Source organism: Apium graveolens, chromosome 10 (genome assembly GCF_009905375.1).
Source record: "Apium graveolens cultivar Ventura chromosome 10, ASM990537v1, whole genome shotgun sequence".
Lineage (NCBI taxonomy): Eukaryota > Viridiplantae > Streptophyta > Magnoliopsida > Apiales > Apiaceae > Apium > Apium graveolens.
Genome location: NC_133656.1, coordinates 110,040,456 through 110,063,633, shown reverse-complemented (window position 1 = coordinate 110,063,633; position 23,178 = coordinate 110,040,456). Strand labels below are relative to the sequence as shown.

At 35.2% G+C, this 23,178-nt stretch overlaps 1 protein-coding gene across 1 annotated transcript; it reads left to right on the top strand.

Annotated features, from left to right (window-relative positions):
* The first annotated feature begins 22,348 nt into the window (after positions 1-22,348).
* LOC141690852 (putative mitochondrial protein AtMg00860) lies at positions 22,349-22,825 on the top strand. Its single transcript, XM_074495610.1, has one exon. The coding sequence runs from the start codon at positions 22,349-22,351 to the stop codon at positions 22,823-22,825; it is 477 nt and encodes a 158-aa protein (XP_074351711.1).
* The last annotated feature ends 353 nt before the right edge of the window (positions 22,826-23,178 follow it).

Below are 23,178 nucleotides of genomic sequence, written 5' to 3'. Positions count from 1 at the left end.
TAGCTTTCCAAACCGAATTCAATAACACCTCCAAATGCTTGTTTGATTCTTAGAACAGTTTTAGGAAATTAGGGTTTTTCTCTGAAAATTATATAATTATCTGTCTGCAAATGATTTTGATACGAAATAAATTACGGTAAAAGGCTATTTATAATTACGGAAAATTAGTATCCCGTTGGATCATTCCGGATATAAAACGGTACGTTTATTTGTAAAAACTGATCCAAACGGTATCGGTTTTCGGGATAATTATCCAAATCAGTACAATTTGTACTGCGGTCTTGGTCTCAGCGCCTGGTTACACGTATTACGAAGTGATAATTGTGATAGTTTAATAAAAAGCTCCCGTTTATCGAAAATACGGGTTTTATTGATTTACCGAAACGAATATTGTATCGAAAATGTTACGCCGGGACCCGCGCAGGACAAACCGTACGCCGGATCGAAAAAGTCGAAACATGGAAAATGCTCGGAATATTACAATTAGATTAGGAAGGAGTTCTCGAAAGAGTTTTGGGTTCCAAAAACGTAACAACGGTTGACGTCGGTTGGTTCCCGTTTTTATAAAATAGATTTTAATTACCCGGAAAAAGATTTTAGAAATTTCATATGATTCTTATAAATCCATAAACCAACATAAAAATAATTAGGATGATATGACAATTATCTATATTTTATTTTGGACATATAAAAATTAAAATACTCAATTAATATTATTTTTGAATATTCAAGTACAGAAAACACTTAACAATTAACTCACAGAATAGATACTGAACACACATAATAATTATATAATAGCAAAAATAATTACACGATATATCCCGGATATTACATCCTTCCCCCCTTAAAAGGATTCTGTCCTCAGAATCTCCTAAGTAAACAAATGAGGGTACTTTTCTCTCATATCACTTTCTAACTCCCAGGTTGACTCTTCAACCTTTGGGTTTCTCCATAATACTCTTACTAACTTTACCACTTTATTTCTCAATACTTTTTCTCTCTCTTCTAGAACTTCAACCGGGCTTTCTATATATGACAAATCTGCTTGAAGCTCTATTGGCTCATATTCTATTACATGTCTGGAGTCTGGATTATATTTCTTAAGCATTGATATGTGAAAAACATTGTGAATGTGCTCCATATGCGGAGGTAACGCCAATTCGTAAGCTACTTTGCCAATACGCTTTAGGATTTCAAAAGGTCCGACATATCTTGGGTTTAGCTTCCCTTTCTCCCCAAACCTCGTTAGTCCTTTCTACGGTGATACTTTCAATAATACCAAGCTTCCTTCTTCAAATTCCATGTCTTTTCTTGACTGGTCTGCATATTTCCTTTGACGATCTTGTGCGGCTATTAATCTATTCTGGATAATTTCAACAACTTCCTTTGTCTGCTGCACCAATTCGGGTCCGAGTATTTTGCGTTCTCCTACTTCGTCCCAATATACTGGAGATCTACATTTACGTCCATAAAGGGCTTCATAAGGTGGCATCCCAATGCTGGTGTGATAACTGTTGTTATAGACAAACTCTACCAGGGGTAAATGCTCGTCCCAACTTCCTTTGAAATCAATAGCACAAACACGTAGCATGTCCTCGATTGTCTGGATCGTTCTTTCACTTTGGCCATCCATTTGGGGGTGATAGGCCGTACTCATATTCAATCTTGTTCCCAAACATTCTTGAAAACTCTTCCAGAATCTTGAATTAAACCTTGGATCTCTATCAGATACGATAGACACTGGAACTCCATGACGAACTACGATCTCTTTCAAGTACATATGAACTAACTTGTCAAGCGAAAATCTTTCATTTATAGGCAGAAAATGAGCTGACTTGGTAAGTCTATCTACTATAACCCAAATGGCATCATGATTAGCCCTTGTCCTTGGTAATCCAACTATGAAATCCATGGTAATATGTTCCCACTTCCACTCCGGAATCTCCAATGGCTGTAGCAATCCGCTTGGTCTCTGATGCTCTGCTTTAACTCTCTGACAGGTATAGCATTTGCTAATCCATTCCGCAATTTCCCTCTTCATATCTGGCCACCAATAATTCTTCTTTAAATCTCTGTACATTTTGGTACTCCCTGGATGGATGGAATATCTTGAACTATGTGCCTCTTGTAAAATTTCATTTTTCAGCTCCGTTACTGGTGGAATCCAAATTCTTGAAGAAAACCTAAGAATACCTTGATCATCTTGTTGCGTGCATAATTCCTCACCTACCAAACTATATATATCTTGATCCATTACCTCTTTCTGGCATTTCTTTATTTTCTCCGATAACTCCGGTTGGAAAATCATACTGTACACTTTTGCTTCCTCAGGCTTGTAAATTCTAATCTCCAATTCCAATTTTTAAAATTCTTTATATATCTCTTCAGGCACGGATAACACATTTAACCTTTCCTTCCGACTTAACGCATCTGCTATAACGTTCGCCTTACCAGGATGATAATTAATCGAGCCATCATAATCCTTGATCAATTCTAACCATCTCTTTTGTCTCATATTAAGTTCCTTCTGGGTAAATATATATTTCAAACTTTTGTGATCCGTGAAAATCTCACACTTTTCTCCATACAAATAATATCTCCAAATCTTCAAAGCGAAAACTATAGCTGCTAACTCCAAATCATGAGTAGGGTACTTCTGTTCGTGTGGTTTCAATTGTCTTGACGCATACGCAATCACCTTGTCGTGCTGCATAAGAACACATCTTAATCCTTTGTAAGAAGTATCGCTATAAATTACGAAATTCCCTTGATCGTCTGGAAGTGACAAAACAGGTGTTGTGATTAATCTCCGCTTCAATTCCTGAAAACTTTCTTCGCACTTGTCATTCCATATAAACTTTTCATTCTTTCGTGTAAGCTTTGTCAATGGTGTTGCAATTCTTGAGAAATTCTGAACGAATCGTCGATAATATCCTAACAATCTCAAGAAACTTCTTGCCTCAGTGGGTGTTCTCGGTCTTTCCCAATTTGTAATTGCCTCGATCTTTGCCGGGTCCACTTTGATCCCTTCATTACTGACTATGTGTCCTAAGAACTGAACTTCTTTTAGCCAAAACTCACACTTCGACAATTTAGCATATAACTTCTTTTTCCTTAAAATTTCCAAAGCTGTCCTTAAATGTTCCGCATGATCCTCCTCCGTCTTTGAATAAATCAAAATATCGTCTATAAATATTATAACGAACTTGTCCAAATATTCCTTGAAAATTCTGTTCATCAGGTCCATAAACACTGCTGGGGCGTTGGTCAATCCAAAAGACATCACTAAAAACTCGTAATGTCCATACCTTGTTAGAAAGCTGTCTTTGGTATATCTTCTGGTTTGATCTTCAGTTGATGATATCCCGATCTTAAATCGATCTTGGAGAAATACTTGGCTCCCTTCAATTGGTCAAACAAATCATCAATTCTGGGTAACGGATACTTATTCTTGATTGTCAACTTGTTGAGCTCTCTATAGTCGATGCACAGTCTCATGCTTCCATCTTTCTTCTTGACAAATAATACCGGTACACCCCACGGGGATACGCTGGGTCTGATTACTCCTTTCTCTAACAGCTCTTGTAATTGCTTTGCTAACTCTTTCATCTCAACGGGCGCCATTCTATATGGGGCCTTGGATACTGGTTCGGTTCCAGGTGCTAAGTCGATTGCTCTAATTTCTCTATCTGGAGGAAGTCCTGGTAACTCATCGGGAAACACGTCTGGAAATTCCTTCACAACTGGAATATCTTCAAGTTTTGCTGGCTCCTGACTTCTGTCGATCACATATGCTACGAAATGCTCACATCCTTGTTGTAGTAACTTCTTGGCTTGAATCATCGTTAAAAACTTCTTTACCTGCTTCTGTCCCTTGAACGTTACTATCCTTTCGTCTGGCGTTTTTACCATTACTTTTTTATTTCGACAATCTATCTGAGCATCATGCTTGGATAACCAATCCATTCCTAATATAACGTCAAATTCTCCTAACTTAAACGGTATCAAATCTACACAAAACTTACTACCACAAATCTCAATGTCACAATTCCCATAAACTTGGTTAACAGTTACACGTTCTTGATTTGCTAATTCCACAGTCATTATTTCATTTAAATATCCAACCAGACAATTTAACTTACTAACAAAATCTTGTGAAACAAACGATCGAGTTGCTCCCGAATCTATTAACACTTTGGCACATAAAGAATTTATATTAAGCGTACCTGCCACGACATCCGTATCCTGGATCGCATCCTTCATCGACATGTCAAAAACTCTAGCCCTCGGAGTCTCATTCACTGTTGAGGTAGATCCCATAATCCTCAATGCATTACTGACTGGGGCTGGTGTCTTGCAATCCCTGGCCATATGTCCTGGCTTCCCACATTTAAAACATGTAAATCCAATGACTGGAACCTTCACTGCTGGATTTCGGATAGGCTGATCCTTATTAGTTGGCTCTCTTGCTGGCTGATTTCGGCACTCCCTCGAGTAGTGCCCTTTCTGGTTGCATTTAAAACATACCACATTCAACTTGTTACAAACTCCTCCATGCTTCTTTCCACATACTTGACAATCTGGAAAAGTTAATCTCAACTGATTCAGCTGATTCATATTAGCTGGACGATTGCCCTGGCCCCCGTCTCCTGCATTTTGTCTCCTGAATTAAAATTTCTCCCTGGCTGAAACTTGCCCTTCTTTAAATTTGGAAACTTCCCTGTTTGTGACTGACCCTCACTTCCCTCAACTTTCCTTTTCTTGCTTTCCTTTTCTTTCTGGAACATCTCACTCTCTGTCTCTGCGATCATAGCTTTCTGTACAACCCCGACATAGGTATCCAATTCAAAAATAGCTACCATCCCTCTGATCCATGGCTTCAAGCCTTGCAGGAATCTCTTAGCTTTCTTTCTATCAGTATCAACATACAACGGCACATACCTTGACAATTCCTCAAACTTCCCCTCATAATCTGTTACCGACATGTTTCCTTGCTTTAATTCTAAAAACTTCAGCTCCATTTGATCCTGAACAAACTGAGGAAAATACTTTTCTAAAAACAATTCCTTAAACCTTTCCCAAGTAATAACATCTGTGCTTTCCAATGTCTTCACCATCTCCCACCAATAGGTGGCCTCATTCTTCAGATAATAACTTGCAAATTCAACCTTCTGCTCCTCTTTCACTTCTACCAAGGCAAATGCCTTGTCTATTTCCTTTAACCACACATTTGCTTCAATTGGCTCTAAGGAACCCTTGAATTCTGGTGGGTTTACTGCCTGAAAAGTTTTGAAAGTTACCTGGGGATTGGTCTGTCTCTGCTGTTGTTGTGCCTGGTGAACTGTTTGTTGGGCCAAGATTTGAAGAATCTGGGCTATTGCTGGGTCCATGGGTCCTGGGTTCACATTCTGGTTTGTATCATCTTGGTTGTTATTGTTGTTGTTGTTGGTTTCTTCATTCTGGGTGTTGGTGCGGGTATTTCTTCTGGGAGGCATTTTCTGTAAAGAATCAATCAATTTATTTAGCTTTTGAATCAAATCTTTGTATAAAAGAAAAGTTTTGTAAAATAGGAATATCTCTTTTTGAAAACAGTTGTAACTAAGTAAATTGCATGCTTCTTTACAAAATATAAACAGTTATGGAAAACAAGGTACATGGTATCACAGGGTATACTGGTGCAATAAATAAGGTAAAGTAAAACAGGTGCGATAAAGTAAATGACAGTGTTGGAAAGGAAAAAGGTACTGATATACATAGAAAAAAAAGTTTTAGGTAGTACAAGCGTAAAGACGCTTCGAAAGTAAAAGCAAAAGGGTACAATAACCTACTCACTAGTCAACATCGCTAGTCTATAAATACAACTCAAAAGTCTACTGATACATACTACACACTACTATACATACTACATACTCATAACAACACTGCTCAGCATATCCATCTCTAAATTTCTAACTCAGTTCCAAGGAAACTCTGGTCCTACCAGCCTCTCAAAGTCCTCCATCACCTCAGTAACCCAGCCCAGTAGTGCATCAGGGCCTCTGCCAGGTAGTGTAGCTCCATGTAGCCTAGCCTCAAGAATCCTCCGTGTCACATAAATCTCCTCTCGAAGCTCCCTCACACCACGATCAACATCTGTAGTCCTGATGATATGCTGTAACTCTCTAATCTGAGCCAACAAGGAATCACGCTCCAATAGAAGAGCCATATATCGGTAATAAGGAACTGGGGGCAATGTAGACTGGAATGGGGCACTCGCTACTGAATGCCAAGTGGAATCTGAATCAGCTGGTGGGGGTCCTCTGACAGGTGGCCTCATGCCTGGAGGTGGAATGGCCTGCAGTGGTATGGGCTGCAACACCGGTGGAGGTAGAATAGCCAATGCTGGTGGAATAACAGGTCGTGGATCCGATGCTGGTGCTCCAACTGAAGGCTCTGAGTGATCAGCTGATACGGGAATAAAAGAGTCATCCATCTCTGCTATCTGAAATCATATCGTAATATAAGAATCTCGTACCACGACGCAAACTATACTAATACCGGTTATACCATAACACTCAACCTCTCGACGTTCTATCATCCTATACCTTACTTCTAATCCTATCCCTCTACCCATTCCCGTCAACCTAGGCTTATGTCAGTGACTTATAACCTGTAGCACTGATACCAAACCTGTGGCGCCCTTCAAACCCGGGTCAGAAGTTTGGGGTCCACACACACCTTATTTATAACCTGCTTATAACAATAATAAAGATAATAATAATATATGCAGTGACCCTACTTACCAACCACCACGAACCGTAACAGGTTAAAGTATGCACACAAGCCACACACACTAATATATTACAAACCGTTCAAATCCCAACTATTTCAAACTCAAACTGAGTATTAAACATTATTACAAACTTTTACAAACTTAAATTATCCCAAAAGAAGCCTACTAGCTCAGCTTTCTCAACCTGAACCCCTAGCTCTCGCGCTGGACTGGGGATCCTTGCTACCAACTGGTTCCTTTTTAACTGGAAAGAATATAAATAACATCGCACAAATGAGCTAACTAGCTCAGCAAGTCACCATGACAAAACTGAGAATAATGATCCTCAGGTGAATATGATTATGATATCAAGTGAACATTGGATTATGATTTAGAATTGGATATTATACTTTTAATTTAAAAACCAAGGTTAGGCTGCTGATCAGTCACGCACTAACCCCGAGCAAGGCACACATCATTGCTCTAACTACTGGATCCAAGGCACACATTGGCCTAACTTGACCATTATATGGTCTGATCACGAATCTGGTCCACAATTTTATAAAAACAATCCAATTCTAATATAATAACAGAATATGCAATAATAAACAATAACCGAAATCATTAACAACAATAAATGTTTAACAATGAAAGGGTTTCAATCCTTGTAAGGATCAATAAGGCAATTTAAAAGCTTGGATGCTGGGTAATGAAAGAATTGGATAACAAAGGAATCAACATTTCAGGGTTTCAAAGATTTGGGCTTTCAAAGCATAGGATACAATGATTGAATGTACAAGTAATTCAGTTCAGTGTTTGGGATTTTGTTTACATGTATTTGTGGAGTAATATCGTATACTTGAGGTTCGTGTTTGGGTATACAACAATCAATGGTCTAGAAAGAATAAGGTTCATGGCTCAAGAACAATAACTGGAATCAGAGTTTAGGTTTCAGTGCTTCAAAGCACTTGCAATATCAATCTGACTATCAAATACTACAATGTCTCGAGAAAGTTCAGAACACTTGCCTGATATTAGCTTACTACACTGCACTCGCTTCCAATCACAACCGTCTTACTCCTTAACTCTCTGTTTCCCTTTCCTACGTCTTGCCTCTTCTGCTCACATATCATAAGCATCTATCAATAATTTACTCATGGAATTCTATTCAACACATACTTCTATCTACCCTTCGTTTTACCCAAATCCGATTAACGGATTGAAAGTTATGCAATAATCAAGTAAACACAGAATATATAGACCGATAGTCAATTAACAAGTCACATATAGCATATAATACATTTTTAAATAATTTAGAATAATATTTTAAAGCTCGAAACTATTTTTCAGAATTTTTAAATCATTTTTAAATAATTAAATCTAATTAAATAATTAATTAAAATCAATTAATAATTAATTAAATCAATTAATCAATTAATTTTCGAATTAATTGACCAATTAATCAATTAGAAATTAACTGAAATTAATTAACTAATTAATTTAGATTTATTTGTGAATTAAAAATAATTTTCAGAATTAAAATAATAATTTTTAGAATTTTCAGAAATTAAAAACGAATTTTTATAATAAAAATAAATAGGAAATGTGATTTTTAAACCTTTTTAAAACAGAAATCCAATTTTTGCAAAGTCTGGAAACTACAGGGACCAAACTACATCGTTTTCAAAACTATTGGTACTAAACTGTAATTTTCCAGGGGGTCGCCGGAAAACAGTCGTGGATGGCCGGAGAACACGTTCCCGGTTTCCTCACCCCACCAACACCTCCAGATCACATCTACAGGTTACCAGGAACACAACCATGGAATCAAAACAACCTAACAATCCCAGAGTTGGCCGGAATTTGGCAGTGAAATTTTCCAGTTTCCGGCGAACATCGGAAAACTTCAAAACACAACTCCCTTCTCTACAGACCTCGTTGGTTCATGAAACTTATACGACTAGATTGCAAATTTCACAGAGAACACAACCCACTATAACACAACATCAATCTATCACAGAATAAGAAACCCCCAAATTTCAATTAAGAACATTCATACGGGCTATAAACCCTAATTTTAAAATTCGAAAATCAAACTCAAATTTGAACATGTTATTGAACTCCAAATCAGACGTATGACATATGAAAATCATCAGGAAAACAAGCTCTACAACATGCAATCATCAAATCATACAAAAAATCATCCGAACAAAAATTCATATTTTTAATAAAATAAATTCGAAAATAAATAAATTTTTAGAAAAATAACCTTGATTTCTGCAGGTGTATGGATTACAGAATCTGGTAGAGCTCTTCAAAACCTTCAAATTGGTTACTCGAGCTTTCCAAACCGAATTCAATAACACCTCCAAATGCTTGTTTGATTCTTAGAACAGTTTTAGGAAATTAGGGTTTTTCTCTGAAAATTATATAATTATCTGTCTGCAAATGATTTTGATACGAAATAAATTACGGTAAAAGGCTATTTATAATTACGGAAAATTAGTATCCCGTTGGATCATTCCGGATATAAAACGGTACGTTTATTTGTAAAAACTGATCCAAACGGTATCGGTTTTCGGGATAATTATCCAAATCAGTACAATTTGTACTGCGGTCTTGGTCTCAGCGCCTGGTTACACGTATTACGAAGTGATAATTGTGATAGTTTAATAAAAAGCTCTCGTTTATCGAAAATACGGGTTTTATTGATTTACCGAAATGAATATTGTATCGAAAATGTTGCGCCGGGACCCGCGCAGGACAAACCGTACGCCGGATCGAAAAAGTCGAAACATGGAAAATGCTCGGAATATTACAAATAGGTTAGGAAGGAGTTCTCGAAAGAGTTTCGGGTTCCAAAAACGTAACAACGGTTGACGTCGGTTGGTTCCCGTTTTTATAAAATAGATTTTAATTACCCGGAAAAAGATTTTAGAAATTTCATATGATTCTTATAAATCCATAAACCAACATAAAAATAATTAGGAAGATATGACAATTATCTATATTTTATTTTGGACATATAAAAATTAAAATACTCAATTAATATTATTTTTGAATATTCAAGTACAGATAACACTTAACAATTAACTCACAGAATAAATACTGAACACACATAATAATTATATAATAGCAAAAATAATTACATGATATATCCCGGATATTATAATATATCCCAGATATTACAATCTGTATGCGTATTATATGGATTTTATATCAATAAAAATGTTTTACCATGCTTCCGTGATAGATAAAATCCTACACAATCAACAACAACAACATTCCACACCCAACAATTCCTAGTCACCGATACAACTTTCAAAATAATTAATCACTTTTATTTCAAACCTAACTTCTATAATTAATTTATTTAATTTTTATAAACGTAGGACTCAGATAAAAATCATCACTGTCCACCGTCGGCTCGCCGAGGCTCATTGCCGACGGTGGTAAAATCCACGGGTTCCCGTAATACCGGGCATCCTACGTAAATTCCACCAATTAATTTAATATTTCTTATACAATTATTTATGTATTATTTTTATTATTTTCATGTATTTTAATCAAATTATTTTCTTACAGAAAATAAAATAATTAAAATCAATATTATGTTCAAAACCAACAATTCAACTTGAATCAGTCAACCAACAGAGAAACATGCGCTTACGCGCTGCTGTGCAGGAGGGGGCGTCGCCTCGCCGGAATGGCAGCAACCAGAAACACAATCGACAAGGAAGCCGAAAAATCAGCAAAACACACACGCACCCATACAACAACAACAGAGCAAAGACCCACACACACACGCACAATAACACGCGCCACCATCCTCACCGGAAACGGTGAGGGCCGGCGGTAGAATTAAAAACAAAAACAACACACATAGATATATACGCTCGTGTGTATATATACAAACAACAGGGATGAAGCCGGGTAATTATCGAAAAGAAACCGGAATCACGGCGGGGATTGGAACAGGACGGGGCGGCGCCACTCGCTGGAAAAGAAGCAGCGGCGGGAAAGCAGAAAAGGGAGAGAATGAGAGAAAAGAGATGAGAAAGACAAGAGAGAGAGAGAGAGAGAGAAGTGAGATATACAGAGACAAGAGAGAAATCGAGAGAGGAGAGATGGAGAGAAAGAGAGTCGGTTGAGACTGAGAAACGAGAGAGGGACATAAGGGGATTTTATGATTTTTGTCGCGATAAATCTGAATTCCGATACTGCAATTTAAGAATTGAACGAGTATTTAATGGGTAAAATAATTCAAAAATTTACGAAAATAATTTCTTTAAAAATCCCGAAATAATTAGAAGTTAATAAAATTAAATTTGCAAGGTTTCTAAATCATTTTTATAACGCACATCAGACCCCAATTTTACTATTTAACGAATACACGTGTGGTTAAATAAAAGTCAGAAAATTCCCGAAATAATTTTAAAATTCTTGAAATATTCCAAACTTAATAAAATAAAAATTTCATGATTTTTGAAGCATTATGGAATTAAATACTGATTTTACAATTAAATGAAATCATAAAATCATTTAAAGATAAATAATCAATAAAATATTGATTTCTAAATTTTATAAACTCCTAAAAATAATAAATAAATTTATAAAGCAACCAAAATAATTTTAGAGATGATTTTAGCATTTATAAAAATATATATTCAATAATATCATTTTAAAAACAAAATAATGCAATACAGTTCAATAATTAATTACATAAATAAGGTTCGTATCCATGAATTACCCAAAATTAACAATAAGGCAACACACAGCTAACAAACTCATCATATATTTTATTTATTTAATTATTCGATAATTACATTTACATATTCGACTCGAAAATAGGTTATTTAGCCGCTAAGTAACTATATAACGATACAATTTTAATACCAGATTTGGATATTTATCAGAACAGAGTCTCTTATAAAACACTTTAAAAAATAAAGTATCATTATCTCGTCTTTCGGGATTACGGATTTATGGGTCTATAAAAATGAGAAGCGTATCGAAAATTTCACATTGGGACTCGTACGGATCAAACCGTACCCCGGATCGAAAAATTCAAAACATGAAAAGTGTTCTGAATTATCAGATTAGGTTAAAAAGGAGTTTTCGGAAGAGTTTTGGGTTGTAAAAATGCAAAAACGGTTGAAGTGGGATGATTTCTGATTCTAAAAGGTAATTTTATAATTACGTAAATATAATAATTACTAATTCTATAATTCTTATAAAATCATATAATAATCCAAAAATTACCAGAATAATATCAAAATTATTTATATATAATTCTGGATAATTAAAAATTAAAATATCTTAATTCTATCAGATATCAACACCAAAATATTTATATTAATCATCAAATAATTCACCAAAATTCACATAATAATCACATAATAATTATTTATTGATAAGAATAATTACATAATATTTCTCGGACGTTACAATACTAGCTCTTTAACCCGGGTAAGGCACGAGGTTGTTTAAAATACTAATAAATTATGTGATAAATAAGTTACATGATTATTTATCCTTGCGAAAATATGTATTGTAATATTAATTATCTGTGAGGAGTTAGTGTCGTAAGATTATAATCCTACAAATTTGCTCAACTACTTATATTCATGAAAGTTCGATATTTATTATATATAAATATGTTTAAAAATTTTAGCATTATATTACATATATCTTTCAATCTAATATTTGTGTACGGTTGGTTTTAGTCATATGATGACAACTATGCGTTCTTATGATAGTTTTTTATAACATTCGCATACAAATAATTTGTGATCGCCATCATGAAATCTTTGTATTGAGGGACTAATAATCACCGAGGAGTACGTGTCGTAAGATTAATGACCCCGTAAATTTGCTCAACTATTTTTCTTATATATATTAAAGTTCGATATTTGTTACATTTATATACATTTAAAACTTTCAGTATTATATCACGTATATCTTTCGATCTAATATTTGTGTACATTTAGTTTTAGCCGTATGATTACAACTATGCTTTTTTATAATAGTTACTTGTATAATTCATATAAAATTAATTTATACTCTTCACGTTAAAATCTTAGTAGACAAACCTATTTTTTTTAAAAATAGTCTTTGTATTTAATATACTTACACAAAATAATAAATTTTTAAAATTGTGTTAAAATTATGTTAGTTTTAAAAAATACTAGCCAATAACCCGTGCGATGCACGGTTGTTTTAAATAACTGTAATTATATTTTTTAATTTTAATATTCTATTATTTAAATTTATTATATTTTATTAGTTATTTTATTTTAATAAGTTTAACATAATCAATAGATGAATCATCTTTAATTTGATCTAACTCTTGGTTAGCCTTCAGTTGTATACATTATTTTGTTTTAGCGTAAAACACATTATATTGACAAAATTCATGTAATTATATTCAAATGTTAATATAATTTATTTAAGTTCAGGTATATTATATAAATTTGTTAATCCTAATAAATATATATATATATATATATTTAGTTGGTCTAATTATTTTTCGATTTTAATTTTTTTATCTTGGATTAATTGTATAAATTTATTTTAGCTCGGATGACAGTATATATTAGTTTTTGTCTATCCGACCCTATATTACAAATTAACGAATAGTGTCCAGTTTCGTTTTAATAAAATTATATTGTCCGTAGTTTCGTTTTTATAAAATAATATGGATATTGAAGACATAGAAGAAAACCTTTTATTATATAAGACTTTTATATCAACCAAATTCAAGTAATTATATATAGTTTATTTTTAATTATATTTTAGTTTGGGTTAAAAATATTATTTAATTTTATGGATAATATATATTATTTGTTTTAAATAAATGTCATTATATCAACCAATGAATTAGTTATATATAGTTTTAGCCTGAATGAGTACTATAACTATATATTATTTTAAACCGCAGTAGTAGTATGTGTTATTGTGTTTTAACCCAATATAACCAATCAACTAACTATATTTTTATTTTTATTTTAACCCTGATTAGTAATATAATATTGTTTAAACATGTATGAATAGTGTATATTATTTTCTTTTATCCCGGGTTGTCATTCCTACCAATTAATTACTCTAATTCTAATTTTATTTTAGATCGGTTCGATATGTTAGTTTTTTTGACCCGGGTGATTAGTGCATATATTTTTTTTCTAGAAAGAGACCATTATACATATTTAATTATTTTGTTTTACACCGGCTCAATAGTATAATTTTTTTGGCTCGGGTCAATAGTATATATTATTTTGTTACGGTTAGAAATCATTATACATTTTCAATTATATTTATATTTATATAATAATATTGCGAGTATTAGTCCATTAAAAAGAGTGTTTTATGTTAAATATAATGAGTTAATAAAGCTGACCAAGGACCAATAACCAAACTTTCAATGTTTCAATGTTTCATCTTTACTAATATACCAGTATATAACCCATGCGATGCACAGTTGTTTTTATTGTAAAATATAATTTTAATATATTATTGTTAGGATTCGAACCTTATACCGTTACTATAATAATTTTACAATGCACCACCATTATTTTTATCATTATATATTGTAAATTATGATTTTAATATATTGCTGCTAGGATTTGAATCTTATACTTCTTGTATAATAATTTTTAAGATAATATCTAATGGTTCTCATCAGTTTAATGTGACAGCTCTGGATTGATTGATCAAGGACCAACAACCAAACTTTTAATGTTCTGTCTTTAATATAATAGTAGAGATTAATATAAATATAATATATATATATATACTTATAAATTATTTTAAATGATAAAATAGTAATAAATATATGTAATACTGAGTTAGACTAGTTAATACATTCACATTAGTTGTAATTAATAAAAGAACTGCAGATGCCATCTTCTTCCTTCCTCCCAAGTGAAGAGTTGCTACAAATATATGTTCATTTAGAGCTTTATTGACTATCAATCTTCTTAAGTTATCCAGGTAGTTTAGATATTTTTTCTTTCCATAATAATCTTTGGCACAGATGTTTGCAAAACAAAATTATTTTTCATAATTTTTGAATTATATTGGGTTATTTAAAAGGATTTTTCTATGATCTTCACTTTCTTTTTTGTCTTGCGTGATATATTTTAATGCATCACATTTTCGAGTAAATGAAGAGGGGGCATCGGCTGTGCCTTTAGGACATCAACAAATCTTTATTTTTCGCTTCGTTTCTGTGAAGCTGCGCTTGTTAATGATGGCGATGGCTGGATGAGTTATGTTGAACCAATAGCATTGATTATTTCATATTAAGATTTAAGAGCACCGTATGGTTCTTGCTCAGAACCTTGCCCATAAAATCAAAGAGTTTGAACTTTTACTAGTAATAATAAAACTTTTGTATGGTACTACAAGGAAGATCTTCAGATAAAATCAAGTACAACGCATAACAAACTAATTGCAATAGTAGGATACCAGACCAAAAATGAATATCATACATATGACTCTTTTAAATTTATCCTATCTTATTCGATAAGAAAAAGCAAGTTATGGGGAGGAGCTGCTAATGCAGTAGCAGCGAAGAGGAGATCCTGCACTAGGCGCCTTACAAACCCCGCCTTGTGGATAATGGATGCTCTTGCAATGAGCATTACAATCAGAAGAAGTTGTACATGGCCCCTCATCAACCAACCATGTTGCACCTACACGGTCTGTAACACATAATTCATACATGTTAGTTATAGATTATAGATGTATATATGTACATATGTTGCATTAAGGCTATGTTTAACATAAGGAAGATAAATTTATCGGTATTGATAGTCAAAGCAATGAAAAAGAAGGCAATGAATATGGTTCTAGTTATAGAAGAGATGTTCTTCACAGCCATTGTATCTGAGATTTTTCCTTTTAATGCGATGGTCTTTCTTCTTTGATGTGTGTAATGTTCTTGTTCGTTGAGTTCTTTTTATACTCATGTTGTCTACATGTCTTATGCGGTAAGATATTATTCTTAAAAGAATGATATCACACAAATCTCTTACATTATTATTTAGATTTCCTTGTAATTTAAGGAATCTTGTATACATGTAAAACGATTGCAAAGAATAATTCATTTGTTAAGGAAATCTTACAAAATATGTGTGAATGTACATGTATTATATTTTTCAGGAGAAATATTACATATCAAAAAAATTTCGAAAAACTTTTCTAAACTGACACGTGTCATCTTTTTATTTTTAGATTCATATTAATATTGGAGGGGTCCACCTCATTTATAAGTAAACATCCAATATGACGATGACAACTCATCATTCATGATCCTTTTCAGAAACAATTAATGGGAACTAGCATTTCTCATTCTCACTGCGTATATTTAATGTTTTATTCATGATAGCACAAATCTAAATTGGAATGGAACCGGATGATCTCCTGATTGAAAGGTTACTTGATTTTTTTTACTTACCTCATTTTTCGGATATTAGCATTTCTTATAAGAAAAATCATTTTTTTGAAATAATATATTCACAAATCCTATTTATTTTGATCACTTCCTTATTTTGAATATATATTTTTCTTGACGGTTTATATTAACCGACTGATTAACAGAATTATATTACAAAATATAAACTATGTCAACCTTTTTTTTAAATGTTGAGTTGTTAATATATATAGTAAGTTTCTTAATAATAATACGAGATCACATAGCTCAAATTAAAATTTAACATATGTTATGACACATCATTTAATAGACATTTTTAAAATTTATTTGAATATCTAACATTACTCGGCAAACAAGACAATCATAAAGTTTGAATATCTCTTCTATATATAATAGACGAACAGGGTGATAATATTCCCAAGATTAAAAAGCCTCATTTAAAAGACTAAACTACCCTTGTTTTAATATTTATATAAAAGTTGTAGTTTGTGGGAATCGAATTCGAGATATTTCATTCACCTATACAACCCCATACCACTATACCATATTGTCATATGTGTTTTTTATCATACACATAATACATAAGTGTGCTAAATGATTATTTTATTTAACTTTAAAGATAATTACTTGAATTTCACAAAAAGAAGATAGTTACTTCAATATTTGTACAGTTAATTTTAAAGAATTGAATTCCAGATATAAAGTTAGGCATAGTACATAATGGAATATTATCTTATTTATTAATCATTTTTTAGTTTGAAAATATATCTCATAGAACTTTAACATATTTTTTATTATAAAAAGTAATTAAAATGTACATATATAATTTTTAAAGAAAATATTCAAAATAGATTCGCTTATATATAAATAATCTATATTGGTATTACATATTTAGATAAGTTTGAATTATAATGAGTCACTGCATTTTAGTGTATTTTGAACTTGAAATCAGAATTTGGCCCATTGTTCAAAAAATACTAGAAATTTGACTATATGACCCGGCCGAAAAACATCATCACATTCTACGTTTAGTAAATTTATATTATAATCTCTCGAGAATATTTTACCAACAATGAGAATTTTTTTAATATCTTATGTTAATATAAATTAATGTGTTTGAGGTCTTTACAGGATCAAGTCAATTGATTATTTGTATTAATATTACCAATATGGATGAAAAGTAATCCGTAAAGACACAGTTAATGCTAAATTAATTGTGTCTTAAAGTTGACTGGTCAAGCCCGTGATGCCACGGTCCAAAGTGGGTCGTCACGTTCACGGCCCAATATGAGTTTTAATAATCCAAGTAGACTATGACGACCACAACCTAAAGTGGGTCGTGTTGCTGTTAGGATGAAAACACGCGCTAAATTACACGCAAGTATACGCGTTCTCAAGTAATATAGAATTCTTTCTAGTTCGTTCCCACATAGACTGGTTAAGGTTAAATTTAATTTATGCACTTATGCAACAATGATATGGCTATCGTTCAATGCTAAGACAAATAACAAATTGGGTTTTGATTATACTAAATAGCATTAACTAAGAGAATTGAGGTTAAATTGCTTATTTGAGACAAACATGGGATTCCAACTTCATTACTACTTCATTTAAAGTCATTTTTATTAATTTTAGCATACAATGGTGATGACGACTAATCAGATAACACGAAACCAAAAAACGCCAACTTTCGTTGTACGAGTACCCTACTACCACACATCCACAAAAAAGATAAAAGCTGAATATACACCAAATATGTTGAGACCCTATATGTCTATAGAATTTTACAACATAAAGGTTTAATACACAAGTTATCTATCTTGATTATATAGGCAAGTAAGATGCTTAAAATTACCTACGAATCATGCATAACAATTATACATGAACCTATGCTAGCATGGCTAGTTCTAAACCTCTAGATTCACTTTCACTTCAATAGAGATTAACACGCTATCTTATATGTTCGCGACGCACATAAAACAAATAAGCACAACCAATACTAGGATATCTTAAAAGCACCACACACTTAGGTATCGAAAAAATTAACTATAGAAATCCATAAGTAAATCCGTTAAAACCCCACGATAATAATTAGTTCATAACTGAAATCATCATCACCGTGGGTTCCGATGAAAGCATGGTAAATAAACTAAGATAAACTAGGTCTGAAATAACTGAATAAATATAGCAAAGTACGTTACAAGATTATTAGGTTAAAAAAATAAAGAAAACAAGCATCCAAGATTGCAACTTAACAAGTAAAAACTAGATCTTCTTCTTCTTCGTTGCTTTGTGCTATTAGGTCTTTACCTGCTCTCTCCTTGCTCTCTATTCTGAAAAATGTCTTTTTAGGAGTTATATAGGCTTCAGAATTGAGTTGGGCTTCAAACTCTCAAAATCAGAGAAGAATCAGGATTCTGGAAAATGACCTAGCGCTGCCGCCCCCAAGTACAACGCGACCGCTCTGAGTCTGGCGCGACCGCTCCCAAGTATAGCGCGGCCGCCCTGGCCTTCTGAAAAAACTTGATTTTGCTTCTTTTCTTGACTGCAACTACTGGCTTCTTCTGCGCAATCAACCGAGGCTCCATCCTAACATTCTTCTTGCATAAAAACAATATAAAACCATTCATATTTCTGATTATGCCCTGAAATGCAAAACACTACAAAAACACATCAAAAATACAAACAATTTGAGTACAAAACACCAATTCGAGCCTTTACGAAGCGTTCTAAGTGGACATAAATGCCACTTAACAGTAGCCCACTGCCTGAAATCAGCTACGTGATAAGTCCGCCGAGCATGCCTGAGAAGGATGCAGAATCCACCGCCTAGGAGATTCCTACTTACCATCTATGTAGGATAATTGCCCACCAAGTCTCCCTACCCTAGTCTAACCCTGGACTCAACATCTATATAAGGGCTCTACCCCCTAATCTAGAATTACTTTTTTGGATTGATTCTCTACAACACAGAGATACGTAGGCATCTTGCGAGGACAACTAGTCCCCACCGCGAGAACAACCATTAAAGCTTGAAGCTCAACAACCCTAATATTAATTGCAATCACAACCCTAATTTTTATTCCACAACACTTGGAGCCGTCTTTGGGAAAACAACAACAACCATGGTACTTACACGGAGCGAAAAGAATGGTAAAACCAACGATCCCGTCCTATCACAAATGATCTCATCGATAGTGAAGATACCCCCACACTCGACTTATGCCACCACCCAAGGTAGAGGAACCCTTGTAGGGGCAACCGAAGCTCAGTCACAAAGGACGAATCCCCCGGCTCCTCAAGGAACAAATCCCTAATTTTAGCAGCTATATGAACCTGTGAACCCCCAACCCATTAGGTATGAGTACTCAGTAATCGTGACCACTAACCCCCTTTAGGGATTGGTCTATACCCCGAGGTTGGAGGAAGTGGACACTCTAATCTGAGTGAAGGACAAGGGCAGATGCCCCAATAGGTACATGTTTTGGCTCCTAACCCTGAGGACTGAGAATTTTCTGGACCCTACTCTGATAGAGACTACGAATCATCAGACGACGAGGTCACTCCGCGAATGAGGTGTGCTGGTAAATAGCCGATGCTAGTGGTAACCAGCGCCCCAGAAGCACTCAAGGGGCGATTCCACAAGATGAACAGGAGATGATCAGGGCTCATGAAGCTGAGATCCAAAGGCTAAAGCGTGACCTGGAGATGCACTTAACACCAAGACCTCTACCTGCAGCGAGGCAAATGGATTTTTCTCCTATCATAGACCTAGAAGGTCCAATACCAAGAAGGCATGCAGCCTCAAGGGCTGATCCAAGTGATTTGATGCCCCTAGGAGATCTTGATGATCCAAAACCACCGTTCACTAAAGAGATAATGAATGCCCACATCTGAAGAAATTTTAAGATGGCCACCATCAAAGCGTATGATGGTATTGGTGACCTAGCTAACCATGTCAGGAAGTTCTATAAAACCCTGTTGCTAGAGCCCATGAACGACGCTATCAAGTGTACGCCCTTTCCTCAAACCCTGTCGGGTATGGCTCAAAGGGGGTACAGTCGTCTACCCTCAAACTCGATTGGATCCTTCAAGGATTTGATCCAAGCTTTCATCAAGCAATTTATTAGTGGCAGAGTACACGAGAAAAGTTTATCCTCCCTTATGGGCATTGTGTAAGGGGCAAAGGAGTCCCTAAGAGATTACTTAAAAAGGTTCACGAAGGAAGCCTTGAAGGTCCCAAATCTTGATGATAAAGTAATTATGATAGCACTGCAGCAAGGGACCAAAGACGAATTTTTCAAGATGTACCTAGCTAAGTGCCACCTTGAAAGCATGTTATAGCTCCAAGATAGGGCCGTAAAATACATCAAGGTAGAGGAAAACATGAGGAAAAAAGTGGTAAAAAATGAACCCACTGGCAACAAGAAGCGGTGGATCAAGAGTACGATGCCAAGGACAAATATCCTCGAACTAGCAATAACTCTGATCCTTCTTCCAAAAAGAAGCAACCACTAAGGTTCACTGAGTATGCAATGCTAAACGCGCCGAAAAGCCAAATACTGATGAAGATTAAGAAAGATAAAGATTTCAAATGGCCGAAGCCACTAAGGGGAGACCCCGAGAAGAGAGAGAAGAACCAGTTCTGTAGGTTCTATAAGGATATTGGTCATGACACCAATGACTGCAGACAGCTCAAGAATAAGATCAAATATCTCATCCGATGAGGAAAATGTGGAAGGTTTGTCAAAGGCGATGATGGAGGAGGTCCTAAAAGGGATGACAACCAAGGGGGTAACAACAGAGGTCGAAACCCACAGCCCAGAGGGCCAGTGATCAACATGATCTCCGGAGGGCCAACGACTGCTGGAACAATAAATAACTCTCATAAGGATTATGCCAGGGATGTGATAAGTATAGTCGGAGACGCACCCAAGTGTGCCAAAGCTGATATGACACTTGAGTTTGGAGACCCCAACCTTGACGGCTTGAAATTCCCCCAGGATGATCCCCTAGTTATCACCCCGATAATTGGGAATTGTCCTGTCAAAAGTGTTCTAGTTGACAACGGGGCTTCCATGGACATTTTATTCTATGATAAGTTTCTAAGGATGGGGTACACTGACTCTCAATTGACCTCCTCCGATGCACCCATCTACGGGTTTAACCAAGTTGAATGTCAAGTAGAGGGAGCAATTCGCCTCCCCGTGACTATTGGAGAAGAGTCCAAAAAGGCCATGTAGATTCTAAACTTCCAGGTTGTCAAGGAAGTCTCTACCTACAACGCGATTATGGGGTGAACAGGGATCCATGCATTTAAAGTCGTTGCTTCAACCTATCATATATTACTTAAGTTCCCAACCAGAAATGGTGTCCGAGAAGAGAAATGAGATCAGAAAATGTCCCGAAGTTGCTATGTAGCAGCACTTAGGCCCGATGGAATCGGGCGGCAGGTCCTCCCTATTGAAGACATGGATGTCTGAGAGAATGATGAGCGTCGAGGGAAGCTAGCTGAAGGCTTGGTCCCAATATCCTTAGACCCGCTAGACCATGACAAGGTCACATACATTGGAGCGTCTTTGGGAAAACCACTAAGGGAGCAATTGACAAAGTTCCTACAAGAGAACAATGATGTGTTTCCCTAGATAGCATTCAACATGTTTGGGATTGACCTCAACCTTATAACTCACAAGCTAAATTTCGATCCAACTCGGAAGTCCATGCAGCAGAAAAAGAGAACCTATACACCAGATAGGTTGAAAGCCATTAAGAAGGAGGTTGAGAAGCTCCTTGAAGTTGGATTTATTGAGGAAGTGCAATTCCCGAATGGTTGGCTAACCCTGTGATGGTCAAAAACTCCAATGGAAAGTGGAGGATGTGCATCGACTTCACCGACCTCAATGATGGATGCCATATGACTGCTACCCTCTATTGAGGATTGACACCCTGATCGACGCCACTGCTGGGCACGCGATGCTTAGTTTCATGGAAGGCTTCAGTGGTTAAAATTAGACTAAAATGTACAAGGATGACACCCACAAGGTATCTTTCATAACTTACTTTGGTTTTTTTGTTATCTTGTTATGGCTTTTGGATTTAAGAATGCAGAAGCTACTTACCAAAGGTTAGTAAATAAGATATTTTCCCATCTAATTGGAAAAACCATGGAGGTCTATGTTGACGACATGTTAGTCAAAATCCTAGCCAAGGTCGATCATGTTAATCACCTCCGAGTGGCATTCGAAGTGCTTAGGCACCACAAGATGATGTTAAACCCTGCCAAGTGTGCTTTTGGTGTCATTTCTAGAAAATTTTTGGGTCACATGGTCTCGAAGAAGGGAATCAAGGCCAACCCTGATAAGATTAAATCCATCTTTGAATTGGATCCACCATGCTCCACCAAGGACGTTCAGAAGCTGACAGGAAGAATTGAAGCCCTAGGGAGATTTATCTCCAAGTCCGGAGACACATGTCTGCCCTTTTTCAAAACCCTGAAGAAGGTAAAGAATTTTGAATGGACAGCTGAGAGCCAAAAGGCCTTTGAACAGCTGAAGAAGTACATGACTGAGGCCTGTTACTGGCCAAACCTAGTTAGGAGGACACCCTTTATTTATACCTCGCGGTATCTGAACAAGCTGTGAGTGCAATTCTAGTAAAGGAAGAATAAAAACTTCAAAAGCCCGTCTACTATGTGAGCAAAGTACTCCATAGAGCAGAGTTGAATTACTGTATGACTGAAAAATTTGTGTTTTCCCTCATAACAACCTCCAGGAAGCTACAGCCGTACTTCCCGGCACACAAAGTAAAAGTCCTGACAGACCAACCCTTGAGAAGCATTCTTCATAGCCCTAAAGAGTGTGGAAGGATAATCAAATGGGAAATTAAGTTGGGAGAATTTGATATCAAGTATAAGCTTCAGATAACCATCAAGGCTCAGGAATTAACAGACTTATTGGTTGGATGCACCATTAACGACCAAAGGGTCGGGGGCAAG

What these genes read in the sequence shown, in the direction of transcription:
- LOC141690852 (XM_074495610.1), top strand. Translation starts at nt 22,349, where the DNA reads ATGGAGGTCTATGTTGACGACATGTTAGTCAAAATCCTAGCCAAGGTC.